This window comes from Armigeres subalbatus, chromosome 3 (genome assembly GCF_024139115.2).
Source record: "Armigeres subalbatus isolate Guangzhou_Male chromosome 3, GZ_Asu_2, whole genome shotgun sequence".
Taxonomy (NCBI): domain Eukaryota; kingdom Metazoa; phylum Arthropoda; class Insecta; order Diptera; family Culicidae; genus Armigeres; species Armigeres subalbatus.
The window spans coordinates 162483143-162505523 of record NC_085141.1 but is presented as its reverse complement, the minus strand read 5'-3'; the positions used below and the strand labels follow the sequence as shown (position 1 = coordinate 162505523).

The 22381-nt window shown below is 42.0% G+C and overlaps 1 protein-coding gene across 3 annotated transcripts in view; it reads left to right on the top strand.

The window, feature by feature from the left end:
• The window catches only part of LOC134227910 (limbic system-associated membrane protein-like), a 517094-nt gene that overhangs the window by 314303 nt on the left and 180410 nt on the right, over positions 1-22381 (top strand). For all 3 annotated transcript variants that reach the window (XM_062709615.1, XM_062709616.1, XM_062709614.1), the window contains 2 exons: positions 14830-14981; positions 15112-15322. In XM_062709615.1, the coding sequence (XP_062565599.1) occupies positions 14830-14981; positions 15112-15322 (363 nt within the window). The remainder of the gene's footprint in view (positions 1-14829; positions 14982-15111; positions 15323-22381) is intronic.

Sequence of the window (22381 nt, the reverse complement as noted above, 5' to 3'; positions counted from 1 at the left end):
GGTAGTGCTATTTCCGCAAGTCTTCTACATATATAAAACAAAAATAGTCTGCGGCGGGACGGTTTAGACCCCTGATTCCGACCTGATTTCTTCAACCAAAATTCTCAGCAAACTTTTTTTCAATTGCTACCGACTTTGCCCATCATATAAAATTGTGTTTTCGATAACGCTACTTATTCGAGGCATTGGCTTAATTGAATATTATAGAAGCTTGTTGATGACGGTTGACAGAAAATCAATGGCGTACCTTTACAACACTGTTACGACCACAGTTGTAGCCTTCGAAGCTTTCCCAGAACCGTAACATTTGATCGCATAATCGGAATTAAAGCTGCCCGGGGCGCGCATTTCACCCGTGGAGAGTAAGTCAAGAGTGAATTACGAGTTATTATCGTCGCCACACAATTGATAGCTCGTGTGATTGGACGGCAGTAGCACTCACTCCAGATCCAGATTCCTGCCCAGACCAGACCGAACCGAACGTATGCGGCCAAGTGGTGGATTTCTACGACTGGCGGTCCCGATATCCGACATGATGTAGATTCCGTGATGTATACCGGAGTGAGTGGATTTCCGATTGCAATTTCCGATTCAATCGGAAGTCGATTTATGTGTTATTTGCTAACTAAACCCCCGCCCGGTAGCTTCGATGCGTATTGAACAATGCTGCACGCGGCTTGTGGTCACGGATTTGCTAAATCTGGACGACGGCAACTCGATAGCCATGAGGCGCCATAAATAGAAATTTTGATTGCAATTCGATTTCGTAATTTGTCAATATGCTTAGATTGATTCGTAAAGTATGTGGTGTAACAATCGAAAACAATATTTTGAGACTCAGCATCGTGTCATCGGAATGCTGTGCTTTTTGCGGCTTTTTGACTAACAATAAAATTAAAGCTATACAGAAAACAATTATATTGACTCAATGTAAAGTGGCACTTTACCAAACAAAACAAAACAAAAGTAAATGCAATTTAGAGTAATAATTCCTACCTGTTTTTGCCGTTCATGTTGCAGTAATGTATCAGCTGACATTTCCATATCATATCGTAGTTTTTATAGTGTGCAACGGAGTAAAATCTATCAAATTGAGCCTAGGGGAAATGAGTTGTGGTTATTAAGGATTCGTCATTTCTGGTAATCGCTACCAACAGCAGTCTCAGAAATAAAACAGAATTAACTATTTCTTGCAGGGAAGGGTCTTTTGGTCTGAACCCATTCGGCCGAAAGAATGAATCTCTATATATATATAAATAAAAGGGTCTGTGTTCGTATCCACCTAACTCGAAAACGGCTGGATGGATTTTCTTCATTCCTTAAGCGAACATGTTCGTTATCGTTTCCGACGGGTTTATATGATAGTCACGCGAAATTACGAATAAGGTTGAACAAATCCTGAAAAACTAAAATTTAGAATCGTATGGAAATTTTACATGGGCAGTTCACATACTATGCAGGATAATGTCTGCAGGGTCAATTAGTTATTGTATAAATATTGAGTGGAAGAAAGAGTATCATGAAAAGAATAAGTAAATCATTTTCATTCGACCAAATGTCAATCAATGAAATGTTCCAAAGCCGACTGTGATGGAGTATTGGCAAAATAACATTGATATCATTGGTTTATGACCATGGGCCGAAAAATAGGGTCACCAGGGTCTCTAGAAGTATCTATTAGCTCAGGTGAAAAATCCTCATTAGCTTCCGTACTCGTTTCTTCCGCTACTTATTAAATTTCCTCACGTCCACTGAATTCCTCTAATCAGTTTATTCATGTATCTTGTGGATTATTTATTAAAATTTAATCAAAAATCTTTCGACTAAATGTCAATTCGACTAAATGTCCATTTGACTAAATTTCTATTCGACTAAATGTCCATTCGACTAAATGTCCTTTCGACTAAATGTCCTTTTGACTAAATGTCCATTCGACTAAATGTCCATTTGACTGAATTTTCATTCGACTAAATGTCATTCAACTAAACGTCATTCGACGAACTGTCCCAAAGCCCGCCGTCCAACGGTCATGTGATACCTGCAAGATTAATAGTGGCCACCCGTTATTTAGGTTTTTCAAGTCTAATTAAAGGCCAAAATGTTATATTTTTAAATCCTAACAATTCTTTATAGTCTAACGTAAAAACAGTCATGCAGAATGAAATATTGTTGGTATTCAGTAAGTCTAGTATTTTGGTTTTCGAACAGAGAAATAGTGATACATCAACAAAGTTGGAATGCTGATCATGTTCACTCAATTGAACAGAATCTTACTCAACAGGATCTCTCTTTGTGGCTGATACAGTTATTAATTATCTTGTTTTTTATTATCTTGTTTTTTTAATTTTAAAATTGGCCGCACCTCAAAAGCAATGACCAGTGGTAAAAATCGCATAGTGCTTGTTTTGAGACCAACAAAAATGGTCTGTGATGAATCGAGGTCGCCAGACAACTACCAATTCCACGACCGTGACTATTCCAATCTGGTGACTTTATACCTACATCAATGTGGTATTGTCACGCATTCTTGAGACACCATCATTTTTTCTATAGTAGGGGGAATGACGGCTTTTGCAGGTTTTGTTCTATACTATATTTGTTTTCTATAACTAATTATGCTCAAATTTGGCATAACCATTCTTTGCATATCAAAGAATATTGTGGCTAAGTTTCATAAAATTTGGTCAACAAAAACCCCGCTGACAATAATAGAACAAAACCTGCCAAAGCCGTTATTTCCCCCACGTGTTATTTGTACACAAATGCGATTTTTCTTAAAATACTGACTAAAAACGGTTGGATTAGCATATTGTTAAAAGTTCATGAGGAAGACAGACAGGAAGACTTGTGATAAAATATAATTAAAATATTGATTGTAAATAAACTTGCCCTAGTTAAAAGAGGAAGTACAACTTAATAGTAGATCGAACAGTACTGATTCTAAGCCTGTTGATTTCGTAAGTATTTTCAAAACTTCATTTTTTCTTTGATTGAAGATTATGTTAATAACAATTTACTCGTATTTAATAATAATTTAATAATTTAATCAAAATATGTTTAAATACACTTAGTTCTGGGTAATGGGATAAGGCTATTAGCAAATTCAAATTATGCGTCTATTGCTCGAATGATAAAATTTTAATCTAATTATACTTCTAAACCAGAAAATAATTATAACAGATCATTTAGTCGCATGTTATACAATAATATGCAGAGCAATGGAATACAATGATGCAAGGTATCTTAGTGAAGGTGCCCAAAAATGGTGACCTGACTGTATGCGATAACTGGCGAGGCATTATGTTGCTGTGTACCGTTCTCAAAGTTCTGTGCAAAATTATCCTAGCCCAGATTCAGGAGAAGATCGATGCGACTCTCTGGCGGCAGCAAGCCGGATTCCGTGCCGGAAGATCCTGTGTGGACCATGTTGTCACGCTCCGCATCATTCTGGAGCAGGTCAACGAATTCCAAGAGTCCCTTTACTTGGTATTCATTGACTACGAAAAAGCTTTCGACCGTCTCAATCACGAGAATATGTGGGGCGTCCTGAGACGCAAGGGAGTTCCTGAGAAAATCATCGGCCTCATCGAGGCACAGTACGAGGCCTTCTCGTGTAGAGTGCTGCACAATGGGGCCTTGTCCGACCCTATCCGGGTCGTAGCTGGTGTGAGGCAAGGATGTATTCTATCACCGTTACTGTTCCTCATCATAATATCGAGATTCTGATAGATGCGATTGACCGTGAACCAAACCGCTGGCTGTTATGGTCAACGTCAACAAAACCAAATCGTTGGATGTAAACACGGTAACTCCTTCCAGTTTCACAGTAGCCGGGCAACCAGTGGAGAATGTTGAAAGCTTCCAATATCTTGGTAGCCAAATGGCGTCAGATGGCGGTACCAAGATCGACATATGTAGGCGCACGGATAAAGAAAGCAAGGGCTGCCTTTGCGAGTTTAAGAAATATTTGGAAAAACAGGCAGATAAGTGAACGCTCAAAAATACGAATTTTCAACTCTAACGTGAAATCTGTGCTGTTATACGCTAGCGAAACATGGAGTGTATCAGTAGAGAACACTCAACGGCTGCAGGTGTTCATTCACAGATGCCTGCGGTTTATAATTCGGGCCTGGTGGCCTCACAACTGGATCTCAAACAACGAGCTCCATCGTCGTTGTCACCAGAGGCCGATAGCAACAGAAATTCGGGATCGGAAATGGGGCTGGGTCGGCCACACTCTACGTAGGGGTGGAAACGAAATCTGTAAACAAGCATTAGACTGGAACCCAGCGGGACATCGCAGCAGAGGCAGACCCAGAGGCTCATGGCGGCGAAGCCTCAATAAAGAAATAAAAGAAGTTGACCGAAATCCAACCTGGCAACAGGTTAAAGCGATAGCCGGGCAACGCTCAGGATGGAGATCTTTCAAGTCGGCCCTTTGCACCACCGGAGGTGTACAGAACCCATAAGTAAGTAAGTAAAATGGAATACACTGGATTTTGTTTTTACACGATTTACATTTTCTCAATTTTCCACTCATCCTAAATGTTTAACGTATATTAATTGTCATGTGATTTTTCTTTGATTTATTCTGGATTTTTTGAAACATGTTGCGAAAAGATTGGTGGCAAATTGAAGTCACACGATCAAAAATGCGAGCGAAAAAAAAATCGTGTAGAAACAAAATCCTGTGTACAATAATCGCCTTAATATATGCAATTTTGGGATCAAGTGTGTCCACACAGTAAGAGATCAAGTGTTGAGTATTTATGTTGGTTTATTTTTTCATTTAATGTGAAATGAGCAATAATCAATTTTATTAATTCTGCAATAATAAAACAATGTCCAGTGAAAATTTGACACGTTTTGGTTGGATATATTCAAAGTTATTAAACTTCTTACCTTGGCAGAAAAAAAAGGATTGAGAATGCTATAATAATAAATCCTCTCAAAAACCTATATACTTAAAGGAAGTAATATAAAATGTTACTCAGATTCAATTATCTGTCTAACAGATCTGTTTACACAGATCAGCGGTACAAAAATAAGATTAGTTTTCGAGAAAACAGGGGGGGGGGGATCATGTGTCCCTGGGGATCACGTGTGTCCAGTTTCCCCTACCCTTTGATCAACCGCTGGTCGTCATTTTCGCTGAAAAATGAGTTTGATGTTTATAAGCAAATCATCCTTCCAGTGACCGAATACGGCATGCCGATCTGGGAGAGCTGCGCTAAAACCCATCACCTTAAACTTCAACGGGTCCAAAACAAATTCCCGAGGATGATCCTCAATACCCCTCCCAGCAGAACACGAAATTCTGAGGTCTACCCTCTAACTGGTATCAAGACACTTTACAAGCGCTTTAGTGAGTATAACGATCGGTGTAGGGCCCGTTGCTTAGCTTCGGATCAAGCCGCTATTAAGGCGCTAGTTCCAACCTAGAATAACAATTTTTTTATTGTAAATATTAAGGTACATAGTATTTAGGTTATCAAATTTACAAACTAATCAATGCCTCTAAAAGGCAAATATGTCAAATTAGATTCACTTTTCACTAAATTTTGCCATTCATTAAGCAAATTACAAGTAACCAAAGCTGAAGGGCCATGTGGCCAAACACTTGTCATGTAGAAAATATTGCTAATCAAATCAGAAAAAATAAACACAAATTTATTGAAAAAAATAAATAAATAAATTGATAAGGGGCGCGTCTTCATCGAGACTGTTCTTTGTGAAGGGTCTAAATAGAGGGATCTTGTCGTGATGCTATCGAGATAAGCAAAACAAGAACTGTATCGAAACAAATACGGCATTGCTTCTCAATAGTTATGGAGTAATTCGTCTTGTACTCATACACTTAGGATACGGGTAACACTGCAGTAGATCTAATAACTGGTCACAGTGGCACATCCGAACAAGAAAAAAATGGAGTTCCAAAAAAGTTTTTGAAGAAGCTTTCGGAGGTAATTCTGGAGCAGATTTCGAAGGAATTCCCAGAGGGGGGTAACCCAGAATTTTTGGGGTAACTTTTTCGCAAGAGAATTTCTGAAGGATTTTTCGTTTAAAATTCTAGAGAAGCTTTCGGAATTATTTATTACACTTAGCTATTTTACAAAAATGTTTAGTCTGTATTAAATGATTTATATTTATTCTCCATGAGCGCTATTATCTCACAGCGCTTTATAAAAGTATGTGGAAAGGATAAGGGAACTGTTCCAAAATCTATTGCACTGTACAGATTCATCTCATCTCGAAGTAAAGCAATAAATCATCAATTTCGTCGGTTATTTATGTTAACATAGGTACGTACTCACTGCTGAAAATATCACAAAAATTTCAAACCAAGCCGCACCAAGGGGCTTTCAATTTATTTGTTTTGGTGTATTTGATCGTCCTATAGGACGAATGTAGTAGCTATGAGATGAATTACCAGAAAAGCAACCATGTGTGGTTTTGCAGATCTGAATGTAAAAATCCACCAATCAATTTATGTTTGGTTAACTACCCATCACTAAACATATACCCACCAATGCAAACCCTTTTGGTTCAATCGGGAAAATAGCATTTTCCGTTTTGGGGCAAAATAGTTAAATCAATCTCTACAAATCAGCATAAAAAGTCGCGCCAAAAATATCATTGAGAAACTTCCGCTCTTTTATAAAAACGTTTCCCAGTGCCGATCCAGCGTTACACCATTTGGTCGGGGTTCAGCCAAGCCGCACCAAGTGGCTTTTTGACTGGCTTCTGGTATTTTGCTCGTAAAAGGAAAACGGTTATCATTTCATAACAATTCATACGTACATTTGTTGTAGAATATCCTCAGTTTTATGTAGTAGAGGGATTTCTGATCCGATTTGTGATCAATCAAATCTGCTAAACGAAACCTTGGACAGAAAATTGGATTATTTTTTCAGGCGCTTGGTGCGATTTGGCAGAACCCCGACCATTTGGAAATCGAACAGGCTGCTGCTGGTTTCAAGCACGCTTTCTATCGGAACGCTTTTACGTTCAATTTGGTCAATCGAATAGTAGCGTAGCGGCAGCAAGTACCAAGTTGCTATGTACTACGATTTCTCCTCACTTTTATCCACCCCTGCCTGCCAGGACGCAGTCAATAGCGTTGCGTTACGTTAGGTTTGGACTGATTCAAGAAGGTGAAAAACGGAATCGAACAAAAGCACTCGGGCCAGAAAACGGTCGATTAACCTTCAAGCTTGAACGCGGACCAAAGTGACTTGTTAAACAATGCGTTTCCGGAACTTATCAATTGGTCGTTCGCACAGTTTCGCTCCCGCCACCAGGCCACATTTTCAGGTTTGGACCAACCCTCAACTGTTGATCGATAGATGGATGGTTGTGCGATGCGGCTCTCGTCTGGGTGTTTTTTATAAATGCCAGACATATTAACCAGTATAAAAGCATGAGGATTGTGGGTAACAGTGAGAACGTTATGATTCCATCAAGTGAGCCTAAAACAGTTAATAACTGTGGTAGTTAACGAATGAAGCTGCGAGGCGGCAATGTCCCAGTGGGGGATGTAATGCCAATAAAAACGGATGAAAGTGTTGCTACTTTTATATAATAGTCTGGGCTTATAGCACCTACAAATTTGTGCGAATTGCTTAATGCTCGAAATTCAGGCGTTTAAAATTCAAGGGAAAGTTGTGTTTCGTAACAAATATCAAATAATGAATGCAGATGTACGCATGTTACGCTGGAAGTGGGGTAAGAAACCCTATATATTACTTTGTGATGGAGAGACCAGAGATGCATGTGTGAGCTGCAAATCCCTTCAATCCAAACTGTCTCACATGCAATTGTCTATTTACCACCTGCACGTAACGAATCGATCCGATTCTATCCTGAGCAAAGGTTGAGAGCAAATTGACAATTCATTTAGATACCGAGTGTAAAATCTATAACTCGAATTGAAATGGTTTTGGTTGATGTTGGTTTTTTGAAAAAAAAAATCAAGCAAGAAATTCACTAAAAATAATCCATTTTAATCTGTGCATAATTGAATACAAGTATGTTCAAATTTTATTTGAAAATTCGAAAACAAATAACGATGTAAATTTTACATTAACCCTATTTGTCCACCACGTGATGTCAGGCTTTGCTCGGGATTCTTTTTGGATGCCGTCAGGGCAGATTGTTAGTGTGCCAGGAAACAATAGATTCGTTTGCTAATATTTCAAGAAGACGATTGACATGGGCAAACGGAAGCTCAACAATTCAGCCTCTCCTCACAGTTCGACAAAACAGGAATAGGAGGCCTCATCACGTATGCCGGAAGGTTACATCGCCTAGACCGATTCCAAGCCATACTCGACTGAGCTGGGAATTAACCCTGCCCGGCCATTTTCCACACAGCTACCGCCCCGAAGTGTCGTCGAGTGTATTAATCCACTCACATCCTCTTCTGCCGCTGTTAAGTCGTTTGGTTTCTTGGCACGTCGATGGGATTATTGTTACGTAAAATTTCAAATTGGTTTGATATATTTGATCCTTTCCGATCCAGTACGAACGAACAAGCCGTACTCGGTCCTGTCGGTAGGCACGGTTTTGCAAGTGGTTATGGCACGACACGACAGCACCAGTGGGTGGGATTGTGGCGAATTGCTTCCCGATTTAGCTCAGAATACCAAGTCAAGCGATCTGCTTGCCAAAGGTGTAGTAAATTTTTTAAGGGGCTGACTTATTATTATGCAAAACTAATTTTGCTTTATCCGATGGGATGCCTGAAGACAAAAACGTAAAACCAGTATGTTCGTTAGGTATTTGAATTGCTTACAATAAGTTTACTTTAATGTTCCTTTTCTTTTTCTTCTCATTTACATTGATTCTTGTTTAATCTCTTGACGTAGGACTACGTCTGTCTTTTCTATATTGGAATACACTTTACGATTGCGAAAATCTGGGACCGTCACGAAAATATGATAGACTTTAAACTTTAATATCTGAGCCGTTTCTAATTTTTTGACCATTCGATAAAGGATGAGTCAACGCTTCTTTGAATTTATTTGAAAATACTGATTTTTAACTATTTATTATTGAAAATTGATAAAAAGTTTAGAAATATGTAAACTAACCAATCACTTACATGCATCACTAGCACAGATTTCAAAAATCAGTCAATTGCGGGTTTCGATCTAATCCTCAGTTTGAACAAGATTTCACGCAGAGAGGACGCGCGGCATCTCAAAAATCAGCAGTCATTCCAGTTCGAGACAGCAGCACATACGGACGTCTTTTTGTTCGCGCATTTTTTCCAAGTGCTTTTTCTCGTTCGTTCGCTGTTTACGTTTTTGCTTCGTCGCGTTAGCGTTATTTTCTCCCGGAACCCTCATAGGAGACTTGGTGGCGAGATTCGGTCGCGGGAAAAGTGCCTAAGCGCACTGCTCTTGGAGGCGCGGTTAACCCCTCCAAGCAGTTTTTGCAGAGCAACGTTTTCTCTCCGTTGCCACTTGATGACGCCGGCAACCCGCCGAAAGAGAAGAAGAAGCAGCAATCGCAGCTGCCGCAGGTGCATCCGGAGCGGAAGAAAAAGTGCCCGCCCGTGTTTGTGAAGGGCGATCCGATGGATTTTTTTTTCGACGGAAAAATTTGCCAGCTGATCGCTAAGGGGCTGAAATGTACTTTTCGGCTCTGCAGCTAGGGCGTGAAAGTGATGCCGGCAAACAAGGATCATCATCAATCCGTCGTGGAGTTCCTCGAGATTCACAAGTATGAGTACTACACTCATGACCACCCCGGCACGAAGCCGCTCATGGCTTTGCTGCGAGGACTTCACGACATGAAGGAGGAAGAGCTCCAAGCAGAGCTTGAAAGTTGCGGACTAAAGCCAGTGGTCGTGCACAAGATCGCTCGTCAAGACATGGTGAGGAGATATCGCGACCAGCTTTACCTGATCCATCTGGATCACGGCTCCACTACCTGGAAGGACCTGAAGCTGGTTGACGTTATAAATTACACCGTCGTTGACTGGGAGCGATATCGGCCAGTGCACCGCGACGTCACGCAATGCACCAACTGCTTCAATTTCGGGCACGGCACCAGGAACTGCCACATGAAGCCACGCTGCAACAAGTGTGGCGAGCCCCATCCGACTGACGAGTGCGACAAAATGGAAGTGGCCGATCCCAAGTGTGGCAACTGTGGCGACAAACATCGGGCCACCATAAAAGGCTGCCCAAAGCGAGCCGACTTCCTGGAAATCCGGAAAAAGGCTTCCACCAGGACCATTCCGAAGAAGAACCGTGTTCCCGTAATCAACGAGGTGATTTTTCCAGCCATCCCGGCTCCCCGTCGTGTGATTCCAATACTCCCACCGCTACAACCGCACAAGCGATTGGCAGCGGCAGCTGCATCGGTCCAAGCTCCAGCATCGTTGGTACCATCCACCAGCAAATGGTCCCCGCTCCCTCCTCCTGGGTTCCGTCGGCAGTCGAAGAACGAAGCCATCCCACCGGAAGAATCTGCCCCGCAGTACACTCCGGAGTAACTGATGCCGATCTTCACGCAGCTCGTCACTTGGCTGCGTAGCTGCAAAACCCGCTTCGACCAGGTCTTCACTCATGGCATGTTCATCATTGAAAATTGCTCCTAGGGTGAGCCTGGTCAACTGGAACGCTTGTTCGCTAAAGAGCAAAACAATTGAGATGAAGGATTTCCTTGAGGAGAAGGAAATAGACGTGGCGTTCATAACCGAAACGCACTTAAAACCGGAGGTGAACGTTAACATCTCGGAATTCCGCATCGTGCGACTCGACCGGCCGACCAGGGGAGGCGGTGTGGTCATCGCTCTTCGCTACAACATCAACTGTCGTCTGCTTCCAAGCTTCCAGCTCAGTGTCATCGAGGCCATCGGTGTCGACCCATCTGCTTTCTCTCAGGATTATCCAAGCTATTCGAAAAAGTTATTCATCACCGGTTACTTGAGTCTGCCGAAAATCTCAACATCTTGTTCGAGGAACAGTTTGGTTTCCGACGCGGTCGGTCAATTGTACATCAACTGGCCCCAACGTCCTCAGATGGAACAAGTTTGTCTCAAAAATCTTTGCCATGTCTTTGCTCGATGTCGAGAAGGCATTTGACAATGTATGGCATGAGGGCCTGGTGTACAAACTACAACGCTACAATCTTCCCAGCTACCCGGTGAAAATCATCAACAATAATGATTTTTGAAAACGTCGTAATTTTTGATTTTTGATAATTATTATCTGTCGGCAAGGACATTCCGGGTCTCAATCAGCGGAGCGAGTTCCAATGCGCACAACATCGTCGCAGGCGTCCCCCAGGGCAGTATCCTCGGGCACCTGCTTTTCAATCTGTTCACCTCCAACATGCCAGAACCTCCAGAAGGCGGCGTTCTGTCTCTGTTCTCAGATGACACCTTCATCGTCTACAGTGAGTGATCAGAGCGCTAGTGGCAAAACTCCAACGAGGCCTGGATGCTTACAATCGGACCAGGCGACCATTAGGGCGCTAGTTCCAATTAAGGTTATCAAATTATTATTGTAAATATTAGTATGGTAGTTAGGTTATCAAATTTTCTAAATTAATCAATTCCTCCTTAGGGGGTCCCGTAGCGTAGTTGGCTACACGTTCGCCTCATAAGCGAATGGTCATGGGTTCGATTCCCAGCCCCTCCACCAAACCCTTGCCAGTCGCCAGAAGTGCAGTCCGTACGGTGGCGTTTTGGGGAACGCGCATCACCGACACGGCTGCCTGATGACGACTGACAAAACTGTTCTTCTCGGAGGCATTCCTCCAACGTTCTTCAATTAATGGCATCCGAACAAAGCAACGATCACTGGATTCACCACATGAACAAATGAACACAATGGACTCACGATGATATGGACTGGCAACGACAACAATAACGAATTATGGACATCTAAAAATAGATTCTGTGTGGACTCTGTACAGCAGAGTACCACAGTAGATCACGGCACAGTAGCGGTTAAGAACACAGAGTGCCTACCAAATAAATATACGAATAAAAAAAAAAATTCCTCCTTAAGGCTATTCTGATACTTTAGATAAACTTTATAAATTATATTTAAATCCCAACCATTGGTATTGAACCGAATCTAAGATAAAGGGCCAAGTGGCCAAACACTTGTAATGTCAAACATAATGTAACAAACAAAAAAAAAAAAAAAATGAATTTTAGTCAGTAAGTCAGCTATATTGATCGGGATTCCACAAAGAGCGGTTCGACATTTGATGCAGCGGATCGGACACAGCAGCACGAAGGCGTGAGTAGCAGTGGCAATGCCGAAAATTTATTCCAAATTTCGGAGGCTAAGCGATTTAATCATCGAGTGGTGGTTGGACAGTTTCAACGCGCGGTGCCGACAAGCGTTTAGATGCAGTTAGTTGTTGGAAAGGCGCATCGGAAAAAAAAAAAAAATTGGTTCTTCTCAGGACTAATATTTTATGGAAAGAAAGAGTTAATTGAGAAAATGGCCTGTTTTGATGGCATCGGATTTGGCGTGGTAGCTTGGTTGCTGTTAGTGATTCCATCCATTCAAATTTACTGCATCATCTCCCTCCGACGCGCTATCAAATTCGTTTTTTTACGATTGAGTTTTGCACTTTGAAGAAAGTTTATTTCGGATAGTCGGATCAACTTTCTTTTGTATAAAATGGTGACTTTTGTATAAAATCAATAAAGACGCCGCCTTAATGGAAACTATCTACAGCATCGAAAACTTAAACAAACGGGCCACTAATCTTTGATGAGGAAGAAAGAGCCTATGCTGAGATTTTCGAAAGAGTGAAATGTCAATGTTGATAAAGAGACGCAAACTATGATGACAAATACCATCGATTTCGTATAGCTACGTAGTCCTACGTCACTTTTGCGTACACACCGATTGGGTAAATCATCGAATGGCCATTGTTGGCAGCAAGAGAAATATTCTACATTGGTTGCACTTAGTGGTTGTCAAAACGTATCAAGAAGCGTAAATAGGATCTTGTCAGAACCAACATAATAAACAGAAGTTTTTTTTTGTAATTTTCTTCGCAGCGAAATTTATTAGCAACGATGACGTCGGTAGCGGTTCAAACGACTGTCGTGATGTGATAGCGTCTGTAGCCATTCAGTAATAGATAATGAAAATTTCTCGGAAGTTTCGGCCAATCCTTTGGTTGTTGTAAGTGGTTGTGAAAGCGCACCAAAAAGCGTAAATCGTTTCTTGCCAGAGCCACCATATTTAACAGAAAAGAGTTGATTCAAGATGGATTTCCTTCAAATAGACAAAAAATGCAATAGCAATGATAGCGTAGGTAGCGGTGACGGCGGTCAGCGATGGTTGCGGCAAAAAAGTTATTCACTGGGATAGCTTCTACAGCCATTTATGAGTAGGAAGTAATGTTTTCTCACAATATTTAGTCATTTGGTTGTTATTTGGATGTTTGGAAAGGCGCATTATAATGCAACGTACACACCAGTCAAGCAATTTGACGAACATTGACTCCGCCCCCAAGAAAACGCTTCGGTTGCTGCTTTGTTTGAACGTGTGTGAAGTTGTTCGAACAACCATTTGACAGTTGGCGGCTCGGTTGGAAAAAATTAAAACGGTTTGATTTTGGTTTGAGTTGTCGGGAGTGGAGTCAAAGTTCGGCGAACATGTTTGAGCATTTGTAGTGAAGTTGCACAAACCCCCATATATTTTTTGATGGTTGGTGCTCGAGTTGGTGCTTCGGTCGTTCGTGTGTGATATTGTTGGTCGAATAAATTAATTGTTCGTGTCGCTGTTGGTAAAACTGGATGGATGTTTGAATAAACGAGAGGTGGAGTTAATGTTAGTCAAACTGCTTGACCGTGTGTACGTTCCATAATGCAACGTACACACCAGTCAAGCAATTTGACGAACATTGACTCCGCCCCCAAGAAAACGCTTCGGTTGCTGCTTTGTTTGAACGTGTGTGAAGTTGTTCGAACCATTTGACAGTTGGCGGCTCGGTTGGTAAAAATTAAAACGGTTTGATTTTGGTTTGAGTTGTCGGGGGTGGAGTCAAGGTTCGCCGAACATGTTTGAGCATTTGTAGTGAAGTTGTACAAACCCCCATATATTTTTTGATGGTTGGTGCTCAAGTTGGCGCTTCGGTCGTTCGTGTGTGATATTGTTGGTCGAATAAATTGATTGTTCGTGTCGCTGTTGATAAAACTTGATGGATGTTTGAATAAACGAGAGGTGGAGTCAATGTTGGTCAAACTGCTTGACCGTGTGTACGTTCCATAAAAAATAAAACTGTCCTAATTTATTTGGATTGCCACGACAAACTCGGGAAAGGTGCATCTTTATAAGCTTGCAAAATTATAAGGTTTCATACAATATTTATATGAGAATCTAGCATTTCCGCATATGCCCAGTTCTTATTCATGTTTTGGTAGGTTCTTATACATAATTGTTAGAAAATCTAACAATACTCATCGACGAACTAAGGCGATATTTGTGTTTGCATGTGTGTACGTATGTTTGTGTGTAAGTTTATGTCTGCATGTGTGTGCGCAAAAACTCGCAAAACACATGTCAAAGTTTACTCCATAACATTTTCTATACGACATACACAGTTTTGGTGAAAATAATTGAAAAACGCAAGTTTGAAAGGGGCCACCGACCATTAAAAACCAACATTGCTACACCGATGCAATGAAAACCATACCAACGGTAACGCTCCGCGAATCGACTTGCTATCCATTCCGTTTTGCATCTGCTTGCTTGCACACGTCCTTATCCGTGCAGATGCATCTTCTTTACGAGTGCGGCAATACTCACGAGAACGTTTTCCATTTTCCTCCACTCGTTGCAGTGCTCCACATCATCGGCGGGGAAGTGCAGTCGTACTGGGAGCAGCCCTACGCTCAGCCTTACTTCGACAATAGCACCCGGCGAGAGATAACCGCCACCGTTGGGCAATCAGCGCTTCTGCACTGCCGGGTGCGGAACCTGGGCGACCGGGCGGTAAGTGTCTCATTATCACCTATTTAAATGCACGAGCTACGAGAGCGTGGACCCTTCACAAATCACGTGCGATAAAAAAAGGATCCTGTTACAAAGTTTAACCACGCATCTGCTCGATTCCCTTCCGCAGGTGTCCTGGATCCGGAAGCGTGATCTGCACATTCTAACGGTGGGCATCCTCACGTACACCAACGACCAGCGGTTCCAGTCGCTGCACACCGAGGGCGGCGACGAGTGGACGCTGAGGATTACTTCGCCACAGCCTCGCGACTCCGGCACGTACGAGTGTCAAGTGTCAACCGAACCGAAAATTTCACAAGCCTTTCGGCTCAGTGTTGTGGGTAAGTTTGTATCCGGAACGGACCGATTTCCCTCATTTCATCGTAGGTAGTTTGGTCACGTGTTAATCGCTTGGTTGGTCATCGGAACTGTTGTTGATTCCCAAGCATGGGCAAGATTGTTCCGTGAACGGCGGAAGGCGAGGCTTGAATAATATGCAATGAAGGACCATTTGCCAAGTATACTGTTATAACATTTTATACAACAATAATAATCGTTATTGAGGCTACAACGAATATCGATGAAACATCGTAAAACGGAAAAATGTAGCTTCAATGCTCACAACGCACAATGTTTGATGCCACAAAAATGGCCAATCATTAATCAATCATTAGATTCACTCACTACTGGCAATTACAGTTCTTGCATGGTGCAAGTAAATTTTTGTTTTAATTCAAACCAGGATAAAGTGGACTTAACTGGGGTAAATAAAAGCTGTAGTTTTGTCTTGTAGATGCCTACAAAAAATATATAACACGAATCAACTGATTTAAACAATCTCTGAACCAGACCACGGCCCATTTATGATAATTCGACAACATATTAATTCTTCCATGATTTACCGTAAAACGATCTTGAATGTAAAATATTTTAATGCGACTCTTATGCAGGCACAATCAATATGAAACAATCATGAATTGGAAGTTTCTGGCATTCCTTTCGAACGAAGCCATCATTACACTATTCAATTATAATTAAAAGAAATCACATTCATTCATATATTTGAATAAACGGTAATGGAAATCTGAATGAGAATAACATGTGAATTTCAACTTTAAAATCAGTATAAAAATAAAAATAAATTTTTCTTGATTGGTACCCCTTCGTGTTTTTGTATTCATTGAGGTACCCCCTATTTTGATAACCGTAACTCATAAGCTTATCTTGAAAGAGTACTTTCGAACCTATTGAAAAGAGACTTTTGATCATCTTAAAATTACGTTTCTGATCCTTTTGAAAGTAGACTTCCAAGCCTCTTGAAAGAATAATTCTGAGCCTCTCGGAAGGAAGTTTCCGGTAAGGTAAGTGGGCTTCGTGGCCGTGCGGTTAGCGACGTCAATCGTCTAGACGCCTCTCGAAAGGAAGTTTCCAAGCCACATGAAAGGGGTCTTTCGAGCCTCTTAAAAGGAGGCTTTGAGGATCTTGAAATGACGTTGCTGAGCGTTATAAAAGTAGGCTTCCAAGCTTCTTGCAAGAAGAATTCCGAACCACTCGAAAGGAAGTTTCCGAGCCTCTTAAAAGTGGGCTTCCGAGACTCTAAAAAGGAGGCTTCCAACCCTCTTGAAAAGAGAGCTTCCGACCATTTTGAAAAGAGGCTTCCTAGCCACTCGTGGGGGTAGGCTAAAAGAATTCCCAGCCCCTCAAACGGAAGTTTTTAAGCATCTTGAAAGGGAGCTTCTCGAAATAAAGCTTCAGGCATCTTGAAGTGACGTTTCTGAACCTTTTCAAAGTAGGCTACTGAGCTTCTCGAAGAAAGAATTCCGAGCCCCTTAAAAGGAAGTTTCCAAGCCACTTGAAAGTGGGCTTCCGAGCCATTTCTGAGCCCCTCGAAAAAAGGTTTCCGATACTGTCCGATGCGGTCTTTCGAGCCTCTTGAAAGGAGGCTTTGACCGTCTTAAAATTACGTTGCTAAGCCTTTTGAAAGTAGGCTTCCAAGCTTCTTGAAAGAAGACTTCCGAGTTCCTCGATTGGGTTTCCGAGCTAGTTGAAAGGGGGCTGACTGAAAGAAGAAAGGAGGTAACCTCTTAAAAGGGGGTTTGGATAAAGGCTTTCGAACTGCGTAGCAGAAGGCTTCCAAGAGTTTTTTTTTAAAGGCCTTTATGTCTTAGGCTTCTGAACCTTCAAATTTAATAGTTCAGTTAAAAAGTATATTGTTAACATATTTCATAATTTTGTTTCAATCAAGTAGATTGCTTTTGAGGATTATTTTGATCTTTTAACCAAAGCCCTTCATTAGAGTGATTCCAATTTTGGCTTTTTCGCTCCTTTATCCTTAAAAGATGACATTTTCTGTTTTATTAATCCTCCTATTCTTTTTTTGCTAATTTGTATGTAACTAGTATAAGCACGCGCAGTTCGAAGATTGTATGGAAATTACTATATAAATCGCCACTTAAGTGAAAGACCGTTCCGTGTTGCGATTAATTAATTATTCAAATGTAATTGACCCGAGAATACTTCCTAAGCTAGAGGACAGTTGTTGTTGCTTTTTTGTAAGCAATGTTATGAAGAAAACAAAAATGCTCATTATTGATATTGATGTCATTCTTAAAAAAGACAGAAACGCCGTCTTATAGACTGAACACTTAACACCTAGACAACGGGCAGGACACATAACATCCAGTGGACCGGTGGAGAATTTTTCAATTACGAAAAGTTTCCTCCTTACCGGTGCGAGAATCGAACCCCCGCTCCATAGCCCATGCGTCTAGACGATTAACGTCGCTAACTGCACGGCCACGAAGCCCACTAATATATTTTTAGAGCTTAATGAGCAACGTTGCGGAACGATTTTCTACAAAGTTGATTGTTTTCATAGTAGTTTTTATACAAACTTAAAACTGCGCGTGCTCAGTCTAGTAACATCCAATTTAGCTGAAATTTTAGGAGGATTTATAAAACAGCAAATGGCATCGTTAAGGCATAAAGGAAAAAAGTCAAAATTTGAATCACTCTACCCTTCATACACTGTGTTAGCTGTGGTGAACATGATTCGATATGTTTTGATTTACTGATGATTGCTATGCATATTATGTACAATACAAAGTCTTGCAATATAAATTTATACAATTATTACAACTTTACCAAAAAATTATTTATTGCAATTGTAATACGTCCGCCATTACGCATTTTCGTCCGAGGTACCCCCTGGGGTCAGCGAAGGTACCCCCGGGGGTACATGTACCCCAGGTTGAGAACCGCTGATATAGAGGAGTCTGAGTAGGCAGTGTGCGAGATGACAGCAATTCAGATGTGCAGTTACAATTTTTTGGTGAATGTGAAGAAAAATACTTATTGTAGTTGCCATAGAAGATAAAACGACTCGATATAATTGGTTATGAATAAAGGATCACGATTGGAAGCTTGAAAAATGGAACTGCAAAACGTTAGGTTTCGCAGGTTGCGACGGGATAATCTACGATGAATTACATCCCCGCAACATTGACGTCTTCTGGACAGGACAGAAAGTGTGGAAAGGTGGGCATTGAGCGGCTACCTTCTACCTAAGTTGTGGTGCCACCAACGAGCTGGGAATCGGCTTCATAATGCTGAGCAAGATGTGCCAACGCGTGATATGGTGGCAGCTATTTAACGCAAGGATGTGCAAGCTGTGGATAAAAGGCCGTTTCTTCAACTATAGCATCGTACGCTGACCACACGAAGATAGACCAGACGACGAAAAAGAAGCGTTCTATGCACAGCTGGAGCAGACATACGATGGATGCCCATTGCGGGACGTTAAAATCATCATCGGTGACATGAACGCTCAGGTAGGAAGAAAGGAAATGTATAGACCGGTCATCGGACCGGATAGTCTGCATACCATATCGAACGACAACGGCCAACGATGCCTCTGGCGGAATGGTAGTCCGAAGCACTTTCTTCCCCAACAAGAATATCCACAAGGCCACATGAAAATCACCTAATCAAGAAGCGGAAAACCATTACGTTCTAATCGACGATTCTCCAATTACGCACTTACCGTAGCACGAATATTGAATCCGACCACTACCTCGTTGCAGTATGTCTGCGCTCAAAACTCTCGACTGTGTACCATACGCGTCGGGGCCGTTCGCCACGGCTTAACATTGGCCGGCTACAAGACGGAAGACTAGCCCAACGGAAGAGCAGCTTGGCGCAGCTTCTCTTGAAGATGACTGGATAGATATTCGATCCGCAGTTGGAAGCACCGCAACCGCTGCACTAGGGACGGTTATCCCGGATCAAAGAATCGACTGGTATGACGGCGAATGTTAGTGGAAGAGAAGAATGCAGCATGGGCGAGATTGCTACAATACCGCACGAGGGCGAACGAGGCACGATACAATCGAGCGCGGAACAGACAAAACTCGATTTTTCGTAGGAAAAAGCGCCAGCAGGAAGATCGAGATGCGTAGGGACATAAACGGGAACTTTCTTACGAACGACCGTGAGGTGATCTAAAGGTTGCGGCAGCACTACGAAGAGCACCTGAATGGTGGAATGGCGATGTGGCAGACAACGGTGGCGGTTTGATTATGAACCTAGCAGCGCGCGCAGGACATACGTTTACCGGCTCCGGATGTCCAGGAAATCCAGGAAAAGATTGGCCGGCTGAAAAACAACAAAGCCCCATCTACGAAAAACGATAAGCTGGATTGTAGCAACTACCACGCAATCACATTGCTGGACGCCGCAAACAAGGTATTCTCGCAAATTTTATGCCACCGACTAACACCAATCGCAAGAGAGTTCGTGGGGCAGTACCAGGCGAGATTTATGGGTGAACGCTCTACCACAGATCAGGTGTTCGTCGTACGTCAGATATTGCAGAAATGCCGCGAACACAACGTGCCCACACATCATCTTTTCATCGACTTCAAAGCCGCATATGCAGGGCCGAATTTAGCCGGAAGGGGGCCCCGGGGCCAACAGCTTTGGGGCCCCAAAATGTACAAAAAAGTTTGGTTTTGATACATAAGAAATGTAGGGGCCCGGGGCCACGGCCCCAGCCCCCCCCCCCCCCCCTAAATCCGGCCCTGTGCATATGATACAATCGATCGAAACCAGCTATGACAGCCAATGCACGAAAACGGATTTCCGGATAAACTGATACGGATGATCAAGGTGACGATAGATCCGGTGCGTACTTTGAGTTTCAGGGGCATTCTCGAGTCCCTCCGATACGCGCCGAGGGTTACGGCAAGGTGATGGTCTTTCGTGTCTGCTTTTCAATATCGCTTTGGAGGGAGTAATACGAAGGGTACAGATTTACACGAGTGGTACGATTTTCATGAAGTCCGTTCAGCTATTTGATTTCGCCGACGAATTTGATTTTATGGCACCTAAGTTTTAAAAGATGGCGGAAGCCTACAACAGACTGAAAAGCGAAGTTAATAGGATTGGACTGGTCATCAACACGTTGAAAACGAAATACATGATAGGAAGAGGCTTTAGACAGGACAACGTAAGCCACCCACCAAGAGTTTGTATTGGTGATGACGAAATCGAGGTGGTTGAAGAATACGTGTACTTGGGCTCACTGGTGACCGCCGATAACGATACCAGTAGAGAAATTCGGAGACGCATCATGGCAGGAAATCGTATGTACTTTGGACTCCACAAAACACTCCGATCGAATATAATTCGCCGCAGTACCAAACTGACTATCTACAAAACGCTTATTAGACTGGTACGGACTGGTACAGACTCTACGGACACGAGACCTGGAGGGCACTCGTCGAAGACCAACACGCACTGGGAGTTTTCGAAAGGAAAGTGCTGCATACCATCTATGGTTGGGTGCAAATGGCGGACGGTACGTGAAAGAGGCGAATGAACCACGAGTTGCTGGGAGAATTATCCGTTCACACCGCGAAAATCGAAAGATTGTGGTGGGCCGGGCACGTAGCCGGAATGTCGGATTGTAATCCGTTGAAAATAATTCTCGACAACGATCCGACGGGAACAAGAAGACGAGGTGCAAAGCGAGCAAGATGGATTAATCAATTGGAGGACAATTTGCGGATCCAGTTTTGTCTGAAAGCTAAATTCTAGTATTATCTGCTATATAACTCGCTCCGGTTTACTTAGTCGTACGCTGTTGACAAAAACTCCGCAACGGGTGTAGTCTGCTAAAGGTATTCCTTCTTCCTTTCAAATAATTCCAATCACTTGGTGGATCTTTATGTTCAGCAGGTCAATTTCAACTTTAAGAAGCTTGTTAGGATTTCGTCCTTCCTAGTGACCGTGACTTAGCGACTCCGCTGCTTGTCCATCATCATTAATTTTGATTCTGCTTGTGCACTTACTGCTCGATTTCCCACTGAACAACAACAACTCAAAGTGTAGGGGAGGAGGTTCGGTTGTGGGCACCGTTCGGTTATGGGCACCCCTATGTATCTTTTGACAGAAAAGAGATGCTTACATTCTGACAACCGTCATTTGTTTGCTATAATAGCATGATGTTTTGTGCTCAATATCAAACCGGATGGGCATCTCTACTTTGAACTAGAAACAAATAAATTTTTCGTACAAGAAAAACAACACGAAAGTTTTTTTTTGCCTTTTTCAAAGTGTCATAAATTAAAGGATTTAATTCAAAAGTGAGTTCTAATGCGTATTTACACAGTAAATTTAATCTATTTTGAGGCCCAATGTCGATTGCCATCAAAATTTTAGCGCGAATTTTTTTTTCTTCTCGTTCCAAAAAGGCTGCGAAATTCGGTTGTGGGCACCTTTATTGGTTCTGTTATGGGCACCCTCATTTTATTGATAAATCATTCAATATCGTTTAACTTGTCCCTTAACTTATTTTTAATATCGTTTTAAGGCAGTTTTTATAATTAGTTTGACATAATTGTTCGAAATAATGAGTTCTCAATGCTGATAAATGCTCCATAATTTCATTTTCCCGTAAGCGCACGTTAATCGACTTCAATTACAAAATTGATTCTACAAGTCTTAAGAGAGAATCTGTCGTTAAGGACCTAGGTGTGTTTTTAGACTCTAAACTATCTTTCAAGGATCATATCGCTTTCATATCATCCAAGGCTTCAAAAACACTAGGTTTTATATTTCGCATAGCAAAAAATTTCGATAATATTCATTGTCTCAAATCATTATATTGCTCATTGGTGAGGTCTTTGTTAGAATATTCGTGTGTTGTATGGGCCCCTTATTACCAAAATAGTATATCGCGCATTGAGTCCATTCAGCGCAAATTCGTACGCTTCGCCCTGCGTCGCCTTCCCTGGAACGACCCAAATAATTTGCCCAGTTACGAAGAACGATGCGGACTGATTGGTTTAGAGCTCTTAAGTACACGTCGTCAGGTATCAAAAGCACTTTTTATTTCTGAC